The sequence below is a fragment of the Solea senegalensis genome, linkage group LG12 (assembly GCF_019176455.1).
Source record: "Solea senegalensis isolate Sse05_10M linkage group LG12, IFAPA_SoseM_1, whole genome shotgun sequence".
NCBI lineage: Eukaryota > Metazoa > Chordata > Actinopteri > Pleuronectiformes > Soleidae > Solea > Solea senegalensis.
In genome coordinates this window covers 16927204-16951190 of record NC_058032.1, presented here as the reverse complement: position 1 = coordinate 16951190, position 23987 = coordinate 16927204, and the positions used below count along the sequence as shown (strand labels likewise).

Sequence of the window (23987 nt, the reverse complement as noted above, 5' to 3'; positions counted from 1 at the left end):
CCATAATATCATGATAATGCACTGTGATTCCTCCACTCCTGGACGCTGCATGCGCTCTCTCCAGAGACTTTTCTGTGGAGAATTTCTTGGCTGACTCGAGCCTTCTACTCCTCCGCCGCTGTCGGTCCGTCCGTCCGCATTCTGCTGTTCTGCACTAAAACAGCTCATAATTATTGTCTTAGCGTCCTTCATGTATAATTTATCAGCCATTTAAAAGCGGAGGTGCACGCAATTAAATCTAGAGGGAGCTTCTGTCTTTCCAAATCTCTCCTTCCTGTCTCCCTTTCATAATTCCTCTCCCCTCTGCCTGTCTCACATGCACAGGTTTTCAGTCACATCCTTTTACTCTCTGTGTTATTCCTTTATGCCGCACCGTTATGCGTCTTGCTCCTTCGTGTCTCTTTCACTCAATTTTTTAGTCCATTCTGCTTTCACACTGCTGTTCCCTCTTTTTAATATCTAAATATGTGTTGAAAATTGGATACATCATGCAGAGGTGTGCTTGTTCTTTCTCTCTATCTGTGTGTATCCATTTTCTTCACATCCTTCACTCTTATCCTCCCTTGTTCTCTCACTCCTAGCAAGAACAGTGGAGAGGCGCAGAGTAATTGGATTCCCCCTAATAGCAAGGGTAATGTTGACAGTACATAAATCCTGCCACTGAAATAGCGCCTCGTTTATCTTCTGATTTTGCCTCATTGTTTTTCGTCGCCTGTTTTCCACCCTCATCTTCTTCCACCTCCAACTTGTGTGTGTGTGCTTTCCCTCCATCCCTTCTTCCTCCCTCCTTCCCTTCAACTCCCCCAGGGTCTCATCAGGTGGCCCTGATTGTTTAGATGGGTACCGTATGGGACAACGTGTGGCCACATAAATTGTTCGCCGTAGTTTGATTGCAGCCAAGCAGATATTTGACGGAACATAAGGTCGAGAGGCAGATAAAAGGGAAGTTGTATGTTACATCGGAAACATGGTGCAACATTAGGCTTTCGGGAAACAATGAAGGATACATTTGGCTGTTGCTTTTGTGCAAATAAAATCTGTTCCTCCTCTCACCCAACATATTTTGTCTCCGTGGCTTCGTCTGGTTGCGAAAATGGTGAGACTTGAGGACCTTGTATCACATTTAGTGTCAAATCTGTCGCCTCCTGTAATCATGCAGTGAAAAAGCCACTCACTTAAAATCATGTGCTAATCACCTTAAAACATTTATGTTGTTTGAATGGGCCACTCAAGTGATTTCATATTGCACTTCAGCAGATTTAAATGATCAGAATCTATGCACCAGAGGCACAGAGAGGCACAATTTCAGTCTCCAGAGTGTTTTTTTTTTTTTTGTTTAGGTTTCCTGTAAATCATTGCCAAACAGAAATAACATTAATGTCATTATTAGGACATTATCACTTCTATCTTTCTAGGTTGTAAAACCCTTACATGCAAACATACTTAATGACTCATTTGCTGTGCTATTTACATGTCTATATTCCACTGTGTGTTTCAGACAAAAAAATACTATTTGTTCCTTTTTTTAGCTGTAGATCTTTATTTTATAAAAAATACAAATCCATATATTTATACTCAGGACAAAAAAGTGTAGCAGTGGGTGGGAAAAGAGGTCTTGTGCATCACCTGTCCTCTCCTTATCTTTCCTGTAAAAATCAAATGACCTCATCAATAATTGACCAAGCGTCTGGCAGTTGATCAGCTATGCACGACCTTTAGCATTAGGAACCCATCGCACACACACACACACACACACACACACACACACACACACACACACACACACACACACACACACACACTCACACCCACACCAACGCACATCCTCAAATGCCCTGCCTTTGATGCTCTTTCATGATGCATCTTATTGAACACAGGAGTCCAGGTCAGGTCAGCTAATCAATCACCTGTGTGGCATTTGAAATGTGTGGTCTGTCTATAGGCTTCCTGTGTACTTTACCCCTCTCCTCTCCTGCAAACACCAGACACACTGACAAGGTATATGGATGGAGCTTGTTAAAGCAGAAGATCTGTTTCCAAGTGCTATTGAATAATCCACATTCTCGCTGATTGATATCATTGTTATTGACGACATTACCGAGAGTCAAGCAACAGCATCAAGGTCAGTTGATGCGCTTTTATCCTCCCTTTCTCACTCATGGGATTCACACACACCTTTATGATAGCTTGAAGCAATAGAGGTGGAGAGAATGATATAGCTGTGTTCACAGACATGTGTTTATGCTACAGTCTGCCTCAAACCTCTAAAAAACCCTGTTTAATTCTGGGTTTAAATTGGGTTTTTACCAGTAGGAATGTGTTTTCTTGGCATTCACTTATATATAGATAGATATACTCCATCATAACCCGTTATTAAGTGGTGGCCCAAGGGCCATGAGATTGAGACCTCAGATTTAAACCATATTTAAAGAGAGACCGGCGTTAAAGATGCAGAATAGTGAACATTATCACTGAGGACTACAGTGGCTGTGCTTTTTCCTTCCCCCACCTCATTGTGTTTCCAGCACGTTTGTGACTTCACAAAACACCACAGTGCAGAATAACCTCTGGCAATGGGAATGGTGTTAATTGCCTTTCATTAGCAGCTTCTCTCAGGTCTAAAATCTCGAGTATACCTAGTAATCTTAGTGTAAAAGAGCCTTAAGTTTGGGTATGTTTAGGTAGAATTGTAGTAGAGTTATCATTTCCTTTGGTTGTCCACAGCTGCTCCAAACACACCACACATTCATTTAATTGGATTGTCAATCTGGGAAAGCCCACTTCCTTTTGTGTTTGACACTCCCACACAATAACACGCCACATCCCTCGGGTGCTGTTACCTTAACCACACGTCATAATAATATAATAATAATCAGATTTTGTCTGTCACTGAGCCAAGTCTCAGGTTAAAGATTTTTGAAAGTGGATATAAATCCCAGCAAGAGTAAATGGAGTTTAAATAAATACAAGGAGGGGAAGGGAGCCATTTTGCAATGTGGTGTTGTTGTCCTATCACTACTGCCTCCAATCCTACGCCACCCCACCCACCACCCACACTGAGCTCTGACATCTTTCTACAGCCAATCAATAGGTCACATTTCTTATTACACGCTGCTACTCACACCAGTTCTTGCTCGTATACGCACACAACACAAACATGAAACATGCGCACCAGTAGATGCAATTTGAAAGCACCTCATTTTCTTATTAGCGTCATTTACAGGTGAGTCACCAATCTGCCTTCCCTTCCTCTATGCATCTGTGGATGTCACCTCACCTCTGCTCCGTCGACACATAGGCAGCGCGATCACAGCCACGTGTTCTCGTCCCTCATCCTTCTTTCATGCCACTTTTAGTCACCCTTCTCCAATCCTCTCATCCAGTTTGCCCGCCTCCACTCTCCCCCCTCTCTTCCTGCTCCTCTCCTCTCATTTTACACTTTGCTGCTCTTCTCTTCATCACTCAGTCAGCCTGCGGTGGGACAGAGATGCGGGCCTCTGATGGAGGCTGCCAGACTGTCAATGCATATCTATTGACCAACAGACACCCATGCGCACACTTAGCATGCAGCAAAGAGCAGAATGAAACAAGGAGAAAGAAATGGCACGTACAAAACAAACAAAACATTGGATGTGTCCATTTGAATTTCTATGCATTTAGGTTTTTTTTCTAAATATGTCTTCCAGGCCTTTTGTCAGAAAGGGAAATTGTTTGTTGATTCACAAATCTGATTCTCTTTGCATTATAATTGGGGCGGTGTGAAGGGATATAAACAAACTTTAAAGCCATTGTTTGTGTTCCAGGCTCCAGTGTATGTATTATTATAGATGTTATCTTTCTTATATCATCGTGGTGAACTGTCACACAGGCCACTGTATAACTATTATTGCTCTTTCCCCTTGTAAACAAACTCTAAGGCTTTGAGGACGCTCATGTAGGTAAAATCAAAATCATACATCTGTCACTTAATCTGTTTGACGGTAGCTAGACGGTTGCGTTTTGTGAAAGAGAGCTTGGTTCATATTATGCCGAGCCCTCGTTCAGCTCCTTCAAGGTATTAAAATGATGAACCGTTCGATGCCTTGTGAGAGTTGCCTTCACACATTGTGATATCAAAGGAGATATAATTTCTCTTCATTGAAATTAGTTTGATTCAGTCTCCTCTAGAGCGCAGCGCAAACAGACGCAGCAGGCCTTTGGTTTGGCAAACTGATGTCTTATGGGAGTTGGTCTATGAGCAAAGATGAAAATATGCACAGTTTGATTTCGAGGAAAGACGTCGTCCACCCTGCCACTTTCCCTCCAGTCTTTTGTTTCTTCTAGTGCTCTGTTTTCATCTGCTGTTCCCTTGTTAGCCTGTGTTCTCTGTCTCCAGGGTTTTCTGAGAAATGAGTGGGTGACCGACATCGGGACCTTCGGTATGCGTGTGAGTGTTCGCTTGGCAGTGTGTGTGGGAAATTGTGTTTGCTGCAAGTGACATAATGTGATGGAAATGCAAAGAAAGGGTTGCACAGTAGTTGCATTGGGTAAATTCACCAGCAGAGACACAGCCAAACCCAAATTGGACTCACAGAGTGCAGCTCTAAACTACAGCAGATTCCTTTCTTGGAGTGTTAGAATTTATAGATGAAGGAAATGGGATGGGATGGGATGAAGGAAAGAGAACAGAAAGTGCTGGCCCTATAGGAGTCAATCTGTTCCCCTCTCTATTGTTGGTTAAAAAGAAATCCCTCATGAAAAAAGGGTTCAGCTATTCTCTCAGCCCTCTCTTCTCCTCTCCTGCTTCCACTTTCTGTTAGGGATGTAACAGTTAATCCACTACCACAAGTGCGCTGAAGCCCCTTCTGGTGCTTTCACAAAAATTCTAACTCACATACATATACTTTTTGCTCCCTCTCGGTTTTTTGTTGGTGGCAATCCAACACTTAAACCCCCTGTCACTCCTTTTGCTTTCCTCATGTCATCGTATGCTTGAGTTTCTCAGTGAAATTAGCAAGAAAGAGAATGTGTCTTTGCACAACTTAAAGCTGATAGCTTGTGTCAAACAGGAAGGAACATGGAAGTGTGCCCCCACTGTCTGTGTCACACCGCAGATTCAAAAACTCTACGTCTTCAGCCAAAAGAAAGTTTGAGAAAAAGCATTTGTTAAATGGATCATCAGTAAATGAGGCGCTGCCTGTTAAATGAAGAATCGAATAATGTGCAGTTAAGGATAAACAGAATCTCATCATCAGCCTGGTCTAATGATAGTCTAATTGAATTTTTTCATTGCAAAGAATTAGAACGATCATTTTGACAGAGGGAGCCAAGGGCTATGATGCTTCTCTGTTGATAAAAATAGTGAGCCATTTGAATCTGTCTTTTCCTGAATGTTTTATTGCTTTGAAAGCCTTAATATTTAGTATTTGTTGTCTTAAGATGCAATATAACACACACTGCAGCGTCAGACCTAAAGAAGAGCATTCTCTATTTTCCACTCCAGTAAAGGACTGATTAAATTGTTATACTCTCTAACAAATTTTAACTCAGACGCAGATTCAATTTTCACTGCAGAGAATGTACGTATATGAAGCTCTCTGATGAAGTGCACTTTACTCTTCTCTTAGCATTATTGTTGCTGTAGTGTGCTCCAGAGCTCGCCACCAAGGATGCCTGCAGATGTGACCCAACCGAGGGCTGATTCCGACTTGGGGCAATTCATGCCAGATGGGGGTTGTAGAGCAGTTAGACAGACGGGAGCTGGGGGGGCCTCCAGGCAAAAAGGAGCCCTGTGACATTGAGGGGCACAAGTGGCCGCAGAGCTGACAAGATGAGAAGTGATATGCCCTCACCAGTCCTGTCAGTCACGCCACCTCATTAGAGACGGGGAAAATGGGGAAGAGAGAGTATTCAGAGGAAGACAGACAGTGAGGGATTGGAGCACTGGTATTTATGTTAGTGAGAAGCCATTTTTTTAGTAGAATCCGAATCACGGGAAGGCTCCATAGCTGTCAAGGAACCAAGTTCAAAGATTGTTAAATTAGCATACCATGTGTGTGGCACAATAGCAAAGTAATAAAATGATGCTGCAGAGGCAACAAGCTTGCATTTGGTGCAATGACTGGAGGTAGAGGAGGGTGGAGGATGCGCTCGTGTAGGGGAAAAGATAACGTGAAGGCATGAAATATTAACCCTTGGCTAAACACCCAGGCTTAGCCGTCTGTGAAAAATCCCACTGTGAACAATGCTAATACATGCATTCACAAGGGAGATGATAGCGCCTTGTTGCACTGCCAGATGGGAAGTGTGCATTAAGAAGCTCTCTCATGTATTCATACACTCATAATAGGATCTATAAGACGAAAATCCCAAAAGTAATTTCAGCAACGCCGACGGAACAATACGGCAGAATTCTGAAATATGTGCACGTACATACACACTCTCTCTCTCTCTCTCCCACACACACACACACACACACACGCAAACACACATAACATCCTTTGCCTCTGAAGCTAAATACTTGATTGATGGTCTAAGCTGTGAAGAAATGCTCTCCTTTATGTCTCTAAAGGTTTGTAATTGCTGCAGTGAAAGGATGCTCACTCGCCTGGAATATTGATCCTAATGGGATTACTATCCTCTACCAGAGAGAGGGTGATGGAGAGAAAGAGATGGAAGGAAGATGAGAGAGAGAGAGAGAGAGAGATGAGGAAGATGAGGAAGGGTCTGGGCAGAGAGGTGAGCAGATAGACTGAAGGAGAAATGTAGTTTGTCCTTCATTGATCTTTTTTTCAACGCAATCATTTAGTAACGACTGTCGTACGGAAACGATAAAGCATATTGCTCCGGAAACCACAGTTGGGGGGAAATACTGGGAATAGAAATGAAGGAGAGGGAAGAGTTAGGCTGGTTCTCATGGGAGAGATCATGGTGGGGCAACGCAGACCGCCTCCCTCCTGGTCCTTCGGGACAGTTGTTGTTGTGGATGCTTCTGCTGCTGCTGCTGCTGCTGCTGCTGCAGGTTTCTGGGTGCTGCTTGTGTCCCGGCAGCTGCTAAAAAAAAAAAATGCTGAATAGAAAGGGCGAAAGATGTTTTCAGAGAAAAGACATTTCGACTTATGGAGATGTAACAGGAATGGAAGCCGAGAACAACTATTTGCTTTCAGTGACCGTATGGTGATGGTGACAAAAGTATGCTCATTACTTCTCCTGATTATTTCAGTCACTGTGTCGCCACACCCTCTTCATCTTTCAGCACTAATCTGTGTGGAGGGCCATCATCCTGTCTGTCAGTCTGTCCGTCCATCCGCCTGCCTGTTTGAAAGCAGTAACCCCAGATGGGAGGCTTGGCCATCAGCATGTGGCCAGACTGTCCTCTGCAGCTAATTGAAACATTATGAAGAAGCCGAGTCACAGAATCTGCATGTGTGTGTGCGTGTCAGTCTGTTTCAGCTTGACCATACTGTGTGTCATCTGCCTGTGTTGTGGCTGAATCCAGACTCATTCCACACTGCTGAGCTAAAGCACTTAGTGGCGCTCGTACAAAAGTCACCTTTATGAATAATTATCAGAAAGCCATTATGTCTGTTCTGAGTCTGTTCCACTGCAGGAGGGTGTCTTTTTTAATAGGGGGATGTATGTGTGTGTGTGTGTGTGTGTTTGTGTGTGACTCATTGTTTGGCTGGCTTTGAAAGTTTGTTTCTCTCTAGTGGGGGGTCTCGAGGAGAAATGACTGCTTAGAGTTAAAAGAGAAGAGAGGCAAAGATAATCCAGGCAAATGTGTGGTGGGTGGGGTTGTAAGGGGGCTAAGGAACAACAATAAGCCCAGCAACAACCTCCAGCCAAGACAATAATAATCAACTGCAAACTGTAAAAGACTAAGAACAGAGGATATTATCACACACACATCAGGCGGAAACAGTCTCTTTCTCTCTGTGGGGTGATTGTGAAAATAAGTTTTCAATACCTTCAAAGTAGTGTGTAATGTAGCCGACAGTTTCATTTTGACAGACAAACTTCTAAAGGTGCAGTTTTCTTTCCCACAGCACAAAAGACGGAAACTATGTGTGCATGTGTGTGGACTGATCAGACTCCCACAGTGCCGTCTCAGCTTTTGAGAAGTGCTGGAGACTAGTGGGGGACAAAAAAACAGCTTGAAAGGAGTGAGACAAAAGGAGGGAGGAGAGGAAAGGCAGGGCAGGGTTCACTTTCCAACTGTGAGTTTGCATTACTTTGTGAAACTACACTTTTTGACAAGGAGGCATTTACAGGATGATTATCAGAGCAGTGACACAAATCCCACTGATATGATATCGCTATTCAATATGACAAGGTTTTGGAGTCTGAATTACTGCAGATTAGGGACCAAGTTTTAATAGACAACCAGTCATGTTTATACAGATTGGCATCAATCAATTTCAGCCGTCAGTCGGATGGTTTATTAGCCAGGTTTTAGTGCACTCTCCTGTTTAGAGAACATTTAAATCAATGCCGACATGGGCAGATGTCCTAGTCCACACAAACATACGCAGATGTTGGTATTGTATACATGTGCAGCAAAGAAAAAGAAGAATGCACATGCTTTGACGTTAAAAGCAAAGGCACGTAGACATGCCAGTAAAGGCATCACCACTAGTGTTCCTGCAGGTGTTGTAGACCCTCACACCAGCCTCTACGTCAGATTGATGGCCTGACACTGATTGTTTATGACACAGGCAGACCACAAGGAGCCCCAGGGGCCCCTGAGGGGCACACAGTCTCATTTTGGCATGACATCAGCGGCTGTGACCTCAGAGGCGGGGCAATGCTAACGGCGGGGAGTGTTTCTCTTGATTGAGCGAAGGAAGAGTTTAGCACGACTAAAAGTTTTATTTTCCACTGCCACCATTTATCAGATTTGTGTTGCTGTGGGAATCAGTGACTTGTGTTGTACAAACAGGATCAATATTTGTCACCACCGTCCTTCAGAAAAAAATTGCCTCTTTTGCTGGGGTTGACCCTTTCATTGTATTTTCCAAACTCCTTGATTACTTCTAAATAATTAAAGCAGTTAACAGCATCCGGTCTGTGTTCTATCCTGTAATCACAGTAGTGGCTGAAAAGCTGCCCTCAAAAACAGAACAATGAGTAGAACGGCCAAGTGTATTGTTAAAGGGACAGCTCAATGGGATGAACGCAGACAACCCACGTAGTGCGGATCATTTGTATGGGCTGTTTTTCTTGTCTTTAAGCTGATTTTCTTTTTCTTTTTTTTACCACCCACCAAACAGCTTCTTTTTTTTCTTATCAACACTTTTCCATACTCTTAGCACCGACTGCAGAGGATGTGGGTTTACATTAAGGAAGAATTTATTAGTGAAAACCAAAACATGGCAAACTGAGATGGACAGCTTTTTTGGTACATCCAAATGGCAAAACAAAAACAATATGGAATCAATGTATGGGTAACACTTTACATTACAGTGCAGACACATCATGGTATAGTATGAAAAGAGTATTGTTTTATAATAGGATATAAAACTCTGCAAAGACTTTTCAGCTTGGTAATAACAATGGCATAGTGTGGTAATATGTTACAGAATTAATATGTTATTTCCAAAGTAATATCTAAGTAATAGCATGGTAATGAGGATTACGATAGATAATCTGATTAAACACATTCACGTGAAAAAAAAATGAAAAATAAGCTAGAGATGTCCAGTGGATCAATTCCAAGGCCATTCTTTTCTTTAATAGTGGTTTTGTTTTTTTACAAACTTAACTGAATCATCTTTTCTCCTTCTCTGTAACTTATTCTGCAACTATATATTCATCTGCACTTGTAGTATGACAATAGTGCTGGATACTGCACTGCTTTCTGACACACATTCTTCTGCAACGTGGTTAGTTGGTAGTGATCAATTTGTAGCTATACAGCATAATTCACTTAAATGTCTGTGGTTTGTCTGTGGAGGAGAGGTGATCTGGTGTCCTAGCACCCTCTTTTGGTCAGACTTTATCATTTTAACCCAAAGTGACTCTTGCTGGACAGCTGTAAGTGGAAGGCAGGGAATCCAAAAATGTTCTGTCGGTTACCTGATATTAGGTGGACAAGGTAGATTATTATCCCCCAGATTAATGGGAGTCCCATTTCTAACTTGGTGATTATGGCCGGGGGGGCTCAGCGGGTTGTTCACACATTGTGTATTGTGTGCATATGCGTGAGCACAGAAAGACACAGTACCCTGAAACTGAGGTGCCGTGTGCGTAATAAAGAAGCAGAGTAATGGGATGTCTGACTTAACCTTGTTGAATGATATTTTTTACATTAAAAATGTAAATCCTCATCACCATGTTCAAAACAACTTCCTGCAGTTGAATATAGTGTGTGTGTATGTGTGTGTGTGTGTGTGTGTGCGTACGTGTCCGTGTCCATCCTCGTCTGGACCCTAACTGATTGTGATTGCATTTCCATCGGATTCTCTCCTAGTAAGAAGTGCCCAGACGGAGAAATGGGATCAGACGGGGAAACTCATCTTCTCCCCTTCCTAAACACAGTCCCTTCTAGAGTGTGTGGTCTCACACACACACAGACGCACACACACATATACACACACAGTGAATGGTGTCCTCTATTACATGGAGTATTAGCATTACTAATGAGGTGTGAGAGAGGGACAGAGACGGAGCAAGGGGAAGACGAAAGGAAGAGAAACACAGCATGAGAGGAAGTAACTAACAATCTAATTGTGAGGAATGTGGTGAGAGATGTGCGGTCATAGAAGCTATGGGCAGGTGTAGACTGGAAGACAACAGTTGGTGGGACTGAGAATGGATGAAGTGAAGGGGAACAACATATGGGAGGAGTGCAAGTGAATAATGCAGTAAAATGTGACATCTGATTTGTATGCTCTGGGGTCATGTGTTGAAGGAGAGAAAGAGAAAAAGAGAGTGTGTGTGTGTGTGTCAGTTATGTTAGGGGGTGGGGTGGCTCAGTGGTTAAGACCAGTACCCTGTGTGCAAAAAACATCATGGTCGCAAATTCAACTCCACCCCTGCCTGTACTCAATTCCCTTGTAAGTCGCTTTGGATAAAAGCGTCTGCTAAATGACATGTAATGTAATGTTTAATGGACACTTGTTCTGATAACTCAGTGTCTGATAACAATTGTGTTGCCTGCACCATGACCTATGGCCAACATGTTCCCATAGAAAACTTTCAAATCACTCAATATCGATAATGATCATGATAACATTTCTGAAAATTAATTTTGGTTTTACACGACTTTATTGACAGAAAACATATTGACAGAAACATTTCTCAAACCAGAGGCAAAAACGTTTAATAGTAATATGTATTTTGTCTCAAATTGTGTTACACATAAACATTATATCAATAGGTATTGAATTGTTGTTATATACATTCTGTAGAAAACCGTGACATATTATTATAGCCCAGCCCTACTGACAACATATGTGTGTGTGTTGCTGATGATGTTTTTACCCCAGATAGCATCTTTGCTCTATATAAACCTATTGTTCTTGCCTCAAACCACCATTAACCGGTTGTAGGGTAAAACTGTTTCACAGCATCCGTACAAAACCCAGAGGATCGCTCCATATCCATCTTTTCACTCGAGCTCATCTACGTGCTCCGTCTTATTTTTTTATTCATATTTCATTCATCTGTTTTTCCCCTCTCCATCTGGTGCTCCCTCTAACTTTTTTTTTTTTTGCTCTCCCTGAACCTCATTTTTGCAATCACTCTCTTCTTTTCACCCCCCCTTCTCCCGTCTTCCTGCCCTCTTTCCTTTATCTGTCATAGCTGGATGCAACGCAGTCATTTGCTGCTATAGTCTATAGCTAGAAGCCCTCTCGCTGAGATAGATGCCTGACTATGAAAGACATTTGTTTCCTTTACTGTCACTGTGCAATAATCAGCCACTCTAATGTAATCAACATATTGCCCTTGCGGTAAATACAGCTGAGCAAGTCGGTCCGTGCACATTTGTGTGGGCATGTGAGCCGTTGTGTGTGTGAGTAGAGAGTAAGGGGTAATATTTTTGTGTGTGTAAATACGTACTGGCATCTGTGTGGATCTGTGTGTGTGTGTGTGCATTTTCACTTGGCAGTGGGTGCAAAAGCAGGTTCTCATGCATGCGTGCACCATGTGACAGAGAGAGATGATTCTTGGTTAAAAAAAAAAACAGTTTGTTAGCAAATTAGAGTTAATTAGCCAACTTTCAGTTCCCAATGCTGTAATTGGGCCCATTTCTCTCTGTTTCCTCCAGCTGGCGTCTCTCATCCACTGCAGAGAAAAGCGGAGAGAGAGTGAGATATGAAGGCTGAGTCAGAGGACTATAGGATGGTAGATGAGGGAAATGGGGGGGGGGCACGTTTGTCGGGGTCTGTGGTGTGCGAGCGAACCTACCCCCTGGGGGTAAGAACCCCTTGCGCGGGGATCAAGACAGTGAAAAGTATTAACTGAGAGATAATGATGAAAGGAAGGCTGATGGGAAATAAACTGCAAAAGAACTTGTGATGAGCACAGGGAGGAAGTGGGGGAAGGGTGAAGGGGAGAGGGTAAAGTGACAAATGTTGGAGATTGAGCAGGGCGGGGTAAGTCATCACGAATTAAGGGAGCATGGTGCATTGTGGAGCAAGGCTTTTGGGGCGAGCAGAGTGCAGCTGTGTTCAAGTCCACCTATTGACTAGAACTTTATCCAACAAGTTTCCCTTCACTCTTTCCTGTCCTCACTTTCTTCCCTGCACCAGTGAAAGCAAACCCACTGAGACATGCCATGAAGATAGCATTTAAAGAAAATGACACTGCAGGATCTGTTTTTTTTTTTTTTTTTTAAATGGGGCAGAGGGAAGGTGGAATGGGAGAGAGGCAAGGGAGTGCTGAAGCAAAGAAGGAGTGATGAAAGAGGGGAACAGGCTCTCTCTTGGTACTGCAGCGTGATGATCAGTAGAGTCTAATGAAGGTGCAGATGTCCCAACGGAGTCTTGCGCACTGTTGACGACCACTGGGAATGGCAATTAATGTGCAGTGTATACTGAAGGAAAATGCACACACACACATACACACACACACACACACACACACACACATTCAGGCACCAAAGTTACATCAAATTTACCTCAGCTTCACTTACCACAGTCTGAATTCAAATACTGCATTCAGCCACACTACACTTATCATCAGATTTTCTAATGTAAATGGCTACTAGAGAGCTGTATTATGTCCCATTATTCTACGCCAGCACCAGGCAAAATAGCACACATACTCAAGTGATTACCTCTATTGTGCATGTAACCACCCAGAATTTTCAACAACATTCTTCTTTCTTTGGATTTTCGACAAGGAGCCGTGTTCCCTCTGCCGTATAGCCCTGTATTTCACATATAGGCCCAAATGTGTGTATCCATGCAACTGAATCTCTCAGACAATGGCTCTGTGCTTGTAAGCGTATTGCTATTTTTTTCCAGCTGGTGTATTGATATGAGTGGGCATATGAGAGTTGGGACTTTAGGTGGATGGGTGCTCTGCAGATTAGCGGCGTTGCGTTAAACTGTGTATAGCAGGTAACTGCGAGGGACCACACAGTTCTGTAGAGATGATAGATAAACTGCTGCGACGGGAGAGTGCAGAGATATGGACAACGTAAAGAAGTGTGTGTATACAATAAGTGTATCTTTGCACAGAAGTCTGTGAGTGAATGAGTTGATTGTGTGTGTGTGTGTGTGTGTGTGTGTGTGCGTACTTATCAAATATTACAAGCCAAGCACAGCTGGTCCACCCTCTACAGAGATAAAAGCATCTGCCTCTATACCACTGAGACTGCGGCCTAATGGCACTACAAGACTGAAGCTGGAACACGTGGTTAAGGAAAGGGACGGGGGTGGGTGCTACAAAAAAACGATGGATGGATGATATCATTATCATCCGTGGCCTTTAAACTGCAGCAGGTGTAAAATGGGCTGTTCTACCAAAACTTCTTGTCGTCAAAGAGACAGAAACTTTCTCTTTTTCTTCTATTTCTCCTTTGAAATCACCTTGACCTTTCCATAATTCTGTCAATTAAAACTGTTCATTCTTCCCTCTCGTCATTCTGCAGCTATTTGCTGCCCACTGAAAATGAATTCACTTCTAATGTCTGAGGGTGCATAAAAGACCAGAAAATGTTTTCCTCCACAGTACCCGTCTCTTTCATTCTTCCTTTTCATGTCACAAAAACATTGAAGTTGCAAGACAAGGTTATGTATTTGGTAATAGGCATTGTTGCCCCCAAGATCAGGCTTTCAGACATATAAGTCTTTTAAAAGATATTGACTCTGGTTATGTACTGTTACCAAGGACATGCATTTTAGCAGGCACTGAATACACCATCTCTTAAATATTTCTTTAAAAACACACGCACACGAACATGCACACACAGTTCAGTGGCACACAGCAGAGGTGCTATCAGTTGTAGTTAAGGAGGAGGGGTCTTAGTTACCTCTAGGTTAATGATCCTCATTAATATGTGCTAATATACCCCAGGTCATGCAGTAATTAAAAATCTCATTCAACGCTCTCAGCTTAAACTGACTGACTTGGCTTCGTCCTACAAAGATAAGCATTTAATATTTGTCTCCAAGGTCTGTAGTTCATAGTGAAGGGGTGAGACTAATACCCTAATCTTGAGCATTGGACTGGGCTGTCGGTCTCCTCCAGTGCCTACTAAAAGTATTTTTGCCTCTGCTTGGCTGGGCACAACTGTTTATGAGCCGAATGGTTTTGCAGGTTGTGCCTTGGAGAGTTGCATCACGTTTGCAAGAGAGTGTTTGTGCGGAATGGGCACACAAACAAGCGCTCCGACTCACACACTCAGGCGTATACACTTGGATGCACAACTGCCAGTGAAGTCCATCAGCATGGGGACTTCCTTATTCCTCTGAGTCAGCTGATGTCAGCTGATGCAAGCTGTGCTAATTGTAAGTCTGTATGGCAATTGTGACTGTTACACACGCACTATATGGAAATGTGAGTGTTTAGTGTGTATTTTCTCTTGACAAACAGTGGGCCTCGGAGGCTTGTGACTCAGCCTATCCCTGTCTCACACACACACACACACACACACACACACACACATTTCCACTCAGCCATCCATGACCAAAGCAGCAGCTACTTCAAAGGGCCTCGGCATGCATGGTAATCTCCAATCACATCCCTCTACTCCCCTCTCGGCACATTCACAAACACAAACACAACTTTGTGAGCGGGAAGATGACGATGATGGCAGATATTTTGGCCAGATTTATAGTTACATCTGTGAAAGTGAGGTGCAAGTTTGCGCCGCTCCTGTCATTTCTGTTTGAGCTCGCAATCTGCATGTAATTAACATCTGATTTACGAAGGCAGCAGCTAATAATGCAATCAGTGATTAGAACCGCCTCTTAAGCACATTCTGCCGTTGATGTAGCGCTCAGGAGGTGCAGTTCAGCGGCAGGATTTTATTTGTGGGATGCAAAATATAACATTGCATTAAGAAAACGAAACAATTAAATGTCACTGTAATTTACAAAGCTAACTGTTAAGCTCTCTCTGGGAAAATGAAATGGACTGTCTATGATGATAAACTTGTAAATTGTTATTGAAAAAGATAATTGAACCATCTTCTGAAGAAAATAACATTCTGAGTGAAAAGGTTAAAAAAAAAAGGACACACCGACTGTAAACAACAATCAGCTCTATGTGCTCTTTAACTCTTGGCTACTTTTTTTTACTTTCGATATGTTGAGTTTTAAAAAAATAATCATTTGTCCCGACATAAACTCACTGCGACTCCAATTTCACACTTTGTTTGTGTTGCCCCTCGCGCTTTCGGCTCTCACTGAGACTGTTATATAACACAGATTATTTGACTCTTCTGTTTGCCACAACTAATGTGCTTTAAATGTAAAAATTATACCTGCAACAAAGGCCCTCACAAATGTGCCGGACCCATTGTTATTATACCATGAAAGCGAGAAATACACAAGGTGTTCCTTAGCTGTCAGGCTAACTCCTTTGATAAATAACACACTTCTCTGAGGCAGAGAATGCATCTGAATCAAGGTGCATGAGGCTCAGTAAATTTGGCTCAGAGTGTGGAGGCTATTCTGTTCACCTTGAGAGAAAGAGAGAGCTCAACAGTGAGCTAGTTAGAGGGAATGTAATGTGTCTTACTGTGTTTTTTAGGCTCTCAGTCCTTTTTTTCTGCTGCTGCTATAAATAGAGATTTGCAGAACATCAAAGAGAGATGAGGTTTCTCTCAGCAACAGGCCAGAGAATACTCATTATCCACAGGCTCTAAATACATCACCCCTCTATTGGCTGTTCCAAGCTTAGAGGATACCAGGGACTCTCTGTATGTGTGCATGTGTCTGCTAATCGTCAAAGGAGACTCTGCTGACTCAGCCTCACAAACTCACTCTCTCTCACACACACACACATGCACACGCACACACAGAGGCAAACGTCACACAATGTAACACAAAAACGCCTTTATTGAAATGAGTTTATTCATGAGATTACAGTTGAACATGCTAGATGCATGCACCAAATAAGTCACTTACCATCTCTTCTTCCCTGACAACCACAGCAATTGCCGCATATTTGCAGACATCTCTCTCTCTTTGTGCTTTTTTGTGCGTTTGTTGTTACATGTATAGCTCTGTATTCCGGTGCACTCTTCTTGCTTCTACATTATGTTGTCGGTGCTTCTTCTTGTGAGTACCTTTTGAAAGTATTTAATTACTGACGACTGCCGCGGTCTGTCATTTTGAGTGGTGTCGTGTCTGTGTGAGCCTTGTCTTTGCAAAAATGTCATCAAATTGGGCCTATTTTACGATACACATGGAGTTTTGTGTTCCTTGAAAGTGGGGTGGAAAAAAGACAATTTAAATCCACCGAAAAAAATATTGTGTGCTAGGAACATGATTAAAAACAGTCAGTAGCTGGAAGTATCAGACTGGAAATTAAAGGTGTCACAAATGGGTGTAAACATTTAATTTTGGCTTCCGTGGCTCACATTTAAGTGCTAATTAATGAAGGTGTTTTGAACAATGAATTAAGTTTTTATTTCTGGCAACGCATCTTTCTGGCAAATCCTTACAGCGATCTTTATCAGAACACTTTGGCGGTCTGGTCTTAATCTTTCAGTAAACATTAATCATAGCCGGTTTAAAAGTTGGATTTAAATAAAACTCATCTTTGTACATGACAAGTGGGTGAAGGATTATAAGAATGTCCACCACAAGTCAAAGCTGTTGTCATATACATTATGTGAGTGATTCCAGAACATGGCACATCTTCACCATCATTTCACGCTGCACCACAGCATCTTAAAAGCATTCTTCAGTTACGATAACACACAGATCTTCCAGATACAGCGTAGTGTAAGAAGGACTTTTCAGAACTGCTAATGGATTTCTGTTGTTTTTGCTAGTGCTGTCACTTGCCATCAAAGACCTTGTCCATGTGTCGCTCTCAAGTGAGAAAATGTGGAGGCAGTTTTTTGGTATTATAACATCCACGTCCAGTTATGTGACACATTTGGATTTAATGGGAAAATGTTTGCCCCGTTCATGCAATTTGGAAAAAAAATGTAGCGGGCACTGTATAATTGCTGTATATCTTTAAAACATTAATAACAATTTTAAAAAAAAGAATTGGCATTTTACAATTCCATCACCTATTCTGTGGCAGGAAATGACTTAATTTTCTATGGTTGTTGTCATTTCTATTATTATATATTTTCCCTGAAATTTAATACGACATTTCTCTCCCGCTATCAGATTGATTCACAAATAGGACTCGGGCGGCATATTGAACACAGCAGCAGCAACAAAGCTTACGTATAATTGCAGAATTTGTAATTTGTTAATAAACACAGATAATGTCCACTTTTGCAGATCTATTCCTCCCAGCCGTTACAAAGCATGTTCAAAGGAAATGGAAACTGGGGGGATCAGTATCTTTCTCTGCGCATGGGGTTGAGGGACTGTGTGCACTTAAAACACGTCGCCACATGCACGTTCCTGCTTTTATATGTTTGCGTTCTTATCCGACGCATCTGTGCGTGTGTTTGCATTTATGTGGGAGGGGCAGGCTATTTATTTTTGATTGTTTTCAATGAGGGTCCACTGTGTAGAATCCATAACAATACCATCAATCCACAGCAGCAGCAACAACATGGATGTAATTTATATGGTAATGTGTCCTCCATGGTTGGCCCAAGTTACGCAGTGGACATCGCTGACAGTGGACATCACGCGTGTGCTGTAGCATCCTAATGTAATGTATAGCCACAGACATACAGACACACACACACACACACACACACACACAACCACATGTCTTGCACTTTCCAGCTACAGGGAGGCATGTTTCAATTAGCAGATTCAGATAGATGCCGCGATGCGTTTGTGCGTCTGGGTCAAAAGGTTGAGTGAATTGCTTTGTGTCAGCTGGTGTCTCTCCTCATCTCTGCTCTTCTCCAAGTAAAATCAGCCACTCGAGAGAAGAGAGGAGTGAAGTGGGGAGCGACCTCCTGAACCAGATGTTGGAATTACTCAGAGATGATGTTTAGTGTGTGTTCGTGCTGCGGGGGGCTCCTCCTCAGCAGCACCATGTCGTCCTACACTGTGTGTGACTCGCAGCCCTTGTCATGGATAAAGTCGTGACTTCAAGTCTTGCGCATGATATATGTGGTGTTTAGAGGATGAATGAAATGTGGTTGTTACATTTCATCAATTCCTTTCTCTTACTTTCCAAACATCTGTTGATGTTTTGCATCTCTATTATTGTGAACACTTTACGAAACTGTCGACAAATCATCCGGACCTATTACTTCCACTTGGCCACTGAGTAAACTGCAATCTTCAACAGAGGTGAAGTTTGATTTGGTTTGAAATTGTTAGATTGTTGATGTTTTTGAGGGCATCTGGCTTCATCTTTTTACGTTTCTGCTCTCTGCATGTACTTCATTTTTTTCCTTGTCAAAACATTTCATTTCAGGTAATTGGGTTGGTTTGTTTTGGGCCTCTCCATTTTTGCTGGCAGCCTCTCATCCAATGGCTCTTCATTATGAGCTTTGATTTAAAGAAAAGGATTAAGGCTTTGTTTCAGAAAATCACATTTCAGATGATATTGTTCAAGTTAGTTTTGTTAAAGTGTTAAACTGCAGCAAGTGTTTCTCTTGCTTACATAACATGTAAAAAGAACAGGTGATTCTTGAGCAGTGGCTTATATTTAATCTGCATGTAAAACCTTTTGTAGCTCAATTGACTTTTTGTGAATCCACAAAAAGCAGTTGTAAAGTAATAAAGTAAAGTAATAAATAAAATAGTTACATACAGAAAGAGTTGAATAGTTACATTAAACTGTGATGCTGATCCCAAATAGCAAAGAAAAGAGGGGGATGTTGTGGGAGGGCACATTCACAGTATGAAGCGGATGAACTCAGACCATTCCTGCATAGGCTGCAACATCTATTTGTTGCTCACACACATGCAGACAACAACAGGTGTGCATGTTGCCACAGTCGAGCTGAATGTGAAATCTTAAAAAAGGAATGAATACGTGGAGAAAGGAGACGAGCAATTCAGTAAGAAAAAAAAAAAAAAAAAAGGAGGGAACAGGAAGAGAGATGAGATTGAGGAGACAGACTGCGCTGTATAGATAAATAGAGAAAAGGGCCCATTGTGTCAGCAGCTGTCATCACTAAATAGCCCTCAGATCACTGTCAGACACCATCACACACATACACACATGCATATACACACATTCACAAATTGACTGACAGCTCCCCCTCAGTCCAACATCTGTGCTGACAGCAGCCAGGGTAATGAGTCTCTGCATGTGCCAGCATGGGTGTGTCGCCTCTTATTCCCCCCTCTTTCCTGTATACTGCTCATTCAATCATTTCACGTCTCTCTTATCTTGTTGTCAACACCGCACACACACACACACACACTCACACGTGCGTGCGCACACAGTTTTTGTTGCGAGTTATCCGTCATCTATACACATGTGCAGATTGACTTGAGTCACATGAGTAGCAACTAAATGAGAGTAGCATCAAGTGTAGTGAAGTTATGGCAGACTGTTTTTGTTGTTGTTTTTTTGCATTGCCATCCAGGTGTGTGCACTGTATTTCACATAAAGGTGTGGAGCAACAGAGAGATGAAGAGATGATGAATCACTCTCGTTAGAGGGGTAATTTGTCTCTCCTTGTCTGACTGGGCTCCAGCTGACGCATCATCCCTCGCTCCACTCTCCTCGGCCTGCCACTCCTCACCTCAGCCAGATGGGTGGATGGATGGACAGAGCAAGTTGGGAGGGAGGACTGAAGAGAAGAGAAGAGAAGAGAAGAGAAGAGAAGAGAAGAGAAGAGAAGAGAAGAGAAGAGGAGAAAATTGAAGAGGACACAGTCAAAAGCAGAAAGTGTCCTATGTGTAGTACTGCTGCACAGTAAAGAATGACTTCATTGAGAAACAATCTCTTATGCAGAGCTCGTAATATGATGATTCAATGGATGCACACAGCAACAGGCATATACTCATACACTTGTATGGCTCATATAATAATATTAGAGCCTGTGTGCTCACGGTAACAAACAAACGATGATAGCGTTTCCCTTTACGCTGAAATCAAATCATCAAGGGACAAGATGCCTGCCTTTTTTTCACTTCACTTATTGTCAAACTCATCAACACTTGAGAGAGTGATTTGATTCAGAGTGAGAGCCGAGCACGGACAGAAGGATTAAGAGATGTATACAGATGGCCATGGAAGCGTCTGAGGGATGGCAATGAACAAATCATCAAGAGAACCACGTGAGCTCATTGCCAGGTCTTTGTTCTAATAACACAAAGCAATTTCCACTGACCTTTCTTGAAATGTAGCGGGCAGAAATGACTAAGTTAAGGATGCCCCACAGCATAATTGCTAAGGAGATTAACGTTCCCTTAATTGCTTTTGGCCAACAAGTGCAATTTTTCCTTTTTTGTAATTAAAGTGATTTAAAATACTAATAACTACATTCACATACACATAACCTTGTGTGCGCGGGTGCGAGCACACAGCCCGCGTAAACATATAATGAAAAGAAACACAATAAAACAACTTCAAGGTGTGCCCACCGCACACACACACACACACACACAGTTTTCATTGCTTGTTGTCACCATTAGCCTGATTGAAGTTCTTGTGTAATATGCAAATAACAAGATCCATTCTTGCTGTCAAATGAATTGATTGATTGATTTAGATCAACAGCTCTTTATTTTCTGCATGGATTTTTTCCTCTTCACCTCCTCATCCCTTTTTTTTCTTCCCCCTTACGTCATTCCATTCCACTGTTCTGACCTCTGTTATTGCCTCCTCTTCTCCTAATTACCTTCCTTTTTACTTTGTTCCTCGTTGTTACTGGCAATACGTTTTGGCAACTAAAGGCTTCTGGACTGTCCCCTTCTCTCCATCCTCCATTAGTTTCCCATGCTCTCGCTCCTCTCTCTCACTTTCCATTCCCGTAGTTACCCCCGTGACCTCGTTGTCTCCCCTCTCTTCATCCATCTCTCACTGTCCCTCCCTGCTTCTCCTCCGTCTCCCTTCTGTCAGCCACAGTGTTTGCTTTAGCACTGTTTATCCATTTTTCTCTGTTTGCTCTGATGAGATTGACCGGACACACTTACGCACACGCGCGCACACACAGACACACACACACACAGACACACACATACCTAAACAGAAGACAAGGATGGCATCTCTCTGGGGTGCAGTTAACGTGGGGCTGTGGATCGATCCTAGCTCTGGTTTCCATGACGCAAAACTCTGAGCTGGAGCAGTTTGGACAGCAGGACAGATGCATCATTCTACATGTGTTCCTATCAATTATTTCTCCTTAAAGCCACATCTCAACCAAAACTGAAATGTAAATGTGCGATTCCTGCCTAATGGACTTCACTTTAGCCAGCATGCATGCAAACTACAGTGTGTCCAACACTCTCAGTGTTCCGTAAATGACACCTACATTGATCCTCCTCCCTCCCTGTTGTTTCCCCGATGCAAGCAATATCACACTATGGCATTAAAGAGTCTCCCATCTATCATTGCCCTAACACATTTTGATTTCTATCAATACTCTGTGATGGGAAGGTGAATGCTGTCAAATTGCAATCACACCACATCTTTATTCTGAAGGCCTGCCAGTAAGAAAAGAAGGGGAAAATATGCTATGATGATAAATGTTAAGCTATCTCACATTTTTCTTCACAATCCCACAGCTTTTCTTTGCTCTGCCCCCTCTGTTCCTCCCTGCTTTTTGTTCCGTTTGAGAAGAAAGAGAAAAGGGATGATGAAAGTGGACATCCCTCACTGAAAGGCTTGGCATTGTAACTTTTCTCCCATTTTTTTCTGGTGAACTTTTCAGCGGCGAAATAAGGAATAGATTAAGGTTGTTAGAGTAGAGACGTGCAAGCCTATTTTTCATCCTCCCACTTACATTTCAACTTTTGGAAGGTGAATGGGAAAATGTGACTGAGGAAAAAAAAAATAAGAAGGTGTGTTGTGAATGTGTTTGAAGGAAACGTTGCTGGTGCCTCCGGGCTATCATTTTCAGTGAGGAATCAGAAGAAAATAAGTGATTATTAGTGTGTCAAAGTGCCTTCGGTTGACTGTCTAATTAGGAGTTGTAATAACCTGAGTCCTTCAGTGGATTGGCTGGACTCAGTGGCCTCATTCTTACCATATTGTTGATTGATTGAGCTGCAAATATGGCAGGCGTAATTATTCTATATTTTGAGCCGTCTCTAAATAGAATTTATTAGATTTGTCTTTGTCCTTGATTCCAAACCTTTGGAGAGTAGAAGGAATTCTCTCTTTCCCTCTCTTCTCTCTCTTGTGTATGGGACAGCCTGATTGTGTCCACACTTCCCATGGCTCCTACTATTTAAAGACTTGGCTGTTAACTTTCCTTTGTCTTACCATGTAAAGGACAATCAACGGCCTCTCATCCCAAATCTTACCCCTTTAATTGTTCTACTAAAGCTTCATTAGTTTTACAGTTCTGGTTTTATTGTGTTTAGTGTGACCAGTGTGACGTGGTGCCTTGTGTGAAAACTTAGATATGAATGAGTCACTTCACTGATTTTACTACACTCTTCCACTTGTGTGACTGCTACAGTACATTTTATCATTGGTATTATATTTGAATTGTCACCTGTAGTCTAACACAGTCTCTCTTCAGTAGAAGTTATCTAGGGTCATAATATCTTATGGGTTCTAGAATGAAGTTTCTCTCTGAAGAACAAAAAGTGCACTTTCTTTGTCATTTATTAATGAGTGGGTGTTTGTGTGAATCTGTCTGTGTGCTTTTCTGGTCTCAGGAAGCTTTTGTGTCTGTGGTTATTCCAAAGCGCATGTTGACTATCGACCAGCAACCTTACAAGATCACATCTTTCTACATCAAACCACATAAAAAGAAACCATGAAACATTTAAAAACAAATTGTTGTTCAATGAGTAGTAGCACGTACATTTGGAGATTTATTTATTTACGTATTCATACTATTAATCTGCATCACATAATGGAAATAAAGAAAAAATTGACAAATTTAGCTTTTGGATATTGACAAGCAACATTATCCCGATATCGAACATGGCTTTTGGAAAAGGCCCCTGTACACGTATCACTGTCAGTCATTGCCATCTGTTTTGTCTAATGTTACCCCTTCCTCCCTTCTCCTGTCTCCCCCTTTCTCTTCCTCCATTCTCCAGGTCGTCCACTCCCTCCAATCTCTTCCTCCTCACTGCTCCCTCCGTCCCTTCCATCCTCCTCGTCCGTCCCCCACCACCCCTCCCCTGGCCCCTCTCCACCGATCAGGGAATGCCAGGTGCCCCTGCTGGAGAAAAACTCCACCCACTCTCACCTGGAGCCCCATCGGGATGACTCATATTTGCTCCGGGCCCAGCCCTCGTCCACAGGTAGGAGACCTATCCATT

The 23987-nt window shown here is 42.4% G+C and overlaps 1 protein-coding gene across 6 annotated transcripts in view; it reads left to right on the top strand.

The window, feature by feature from the left end:
• The window catches only part of tenm2a (teneurin transmembrane protein 2a), a 206023-nt gene that overhangs the window by 117691 nt on the left and 64345 nt on the right, over nt 1–23987 (top strand). For 3 of the 6 annotated variants that reach the window (XM_044040589.1, XM_044040588.1, XM_044040586.1), the window contains exon 2: nt 23763–23969. The exons of the other annotated variants lie outside the window; for them this stretch is intronic. In XM_044040589.1, coding sequence (XP_043896524.1) covers nt 23763–23969 — 207 coding nt within the window. The remainder of the gene's footprint in view (nt 1–23762; nt 23970–23987) is intronic. 6 annotated transcript variants of the gene reach the window in all.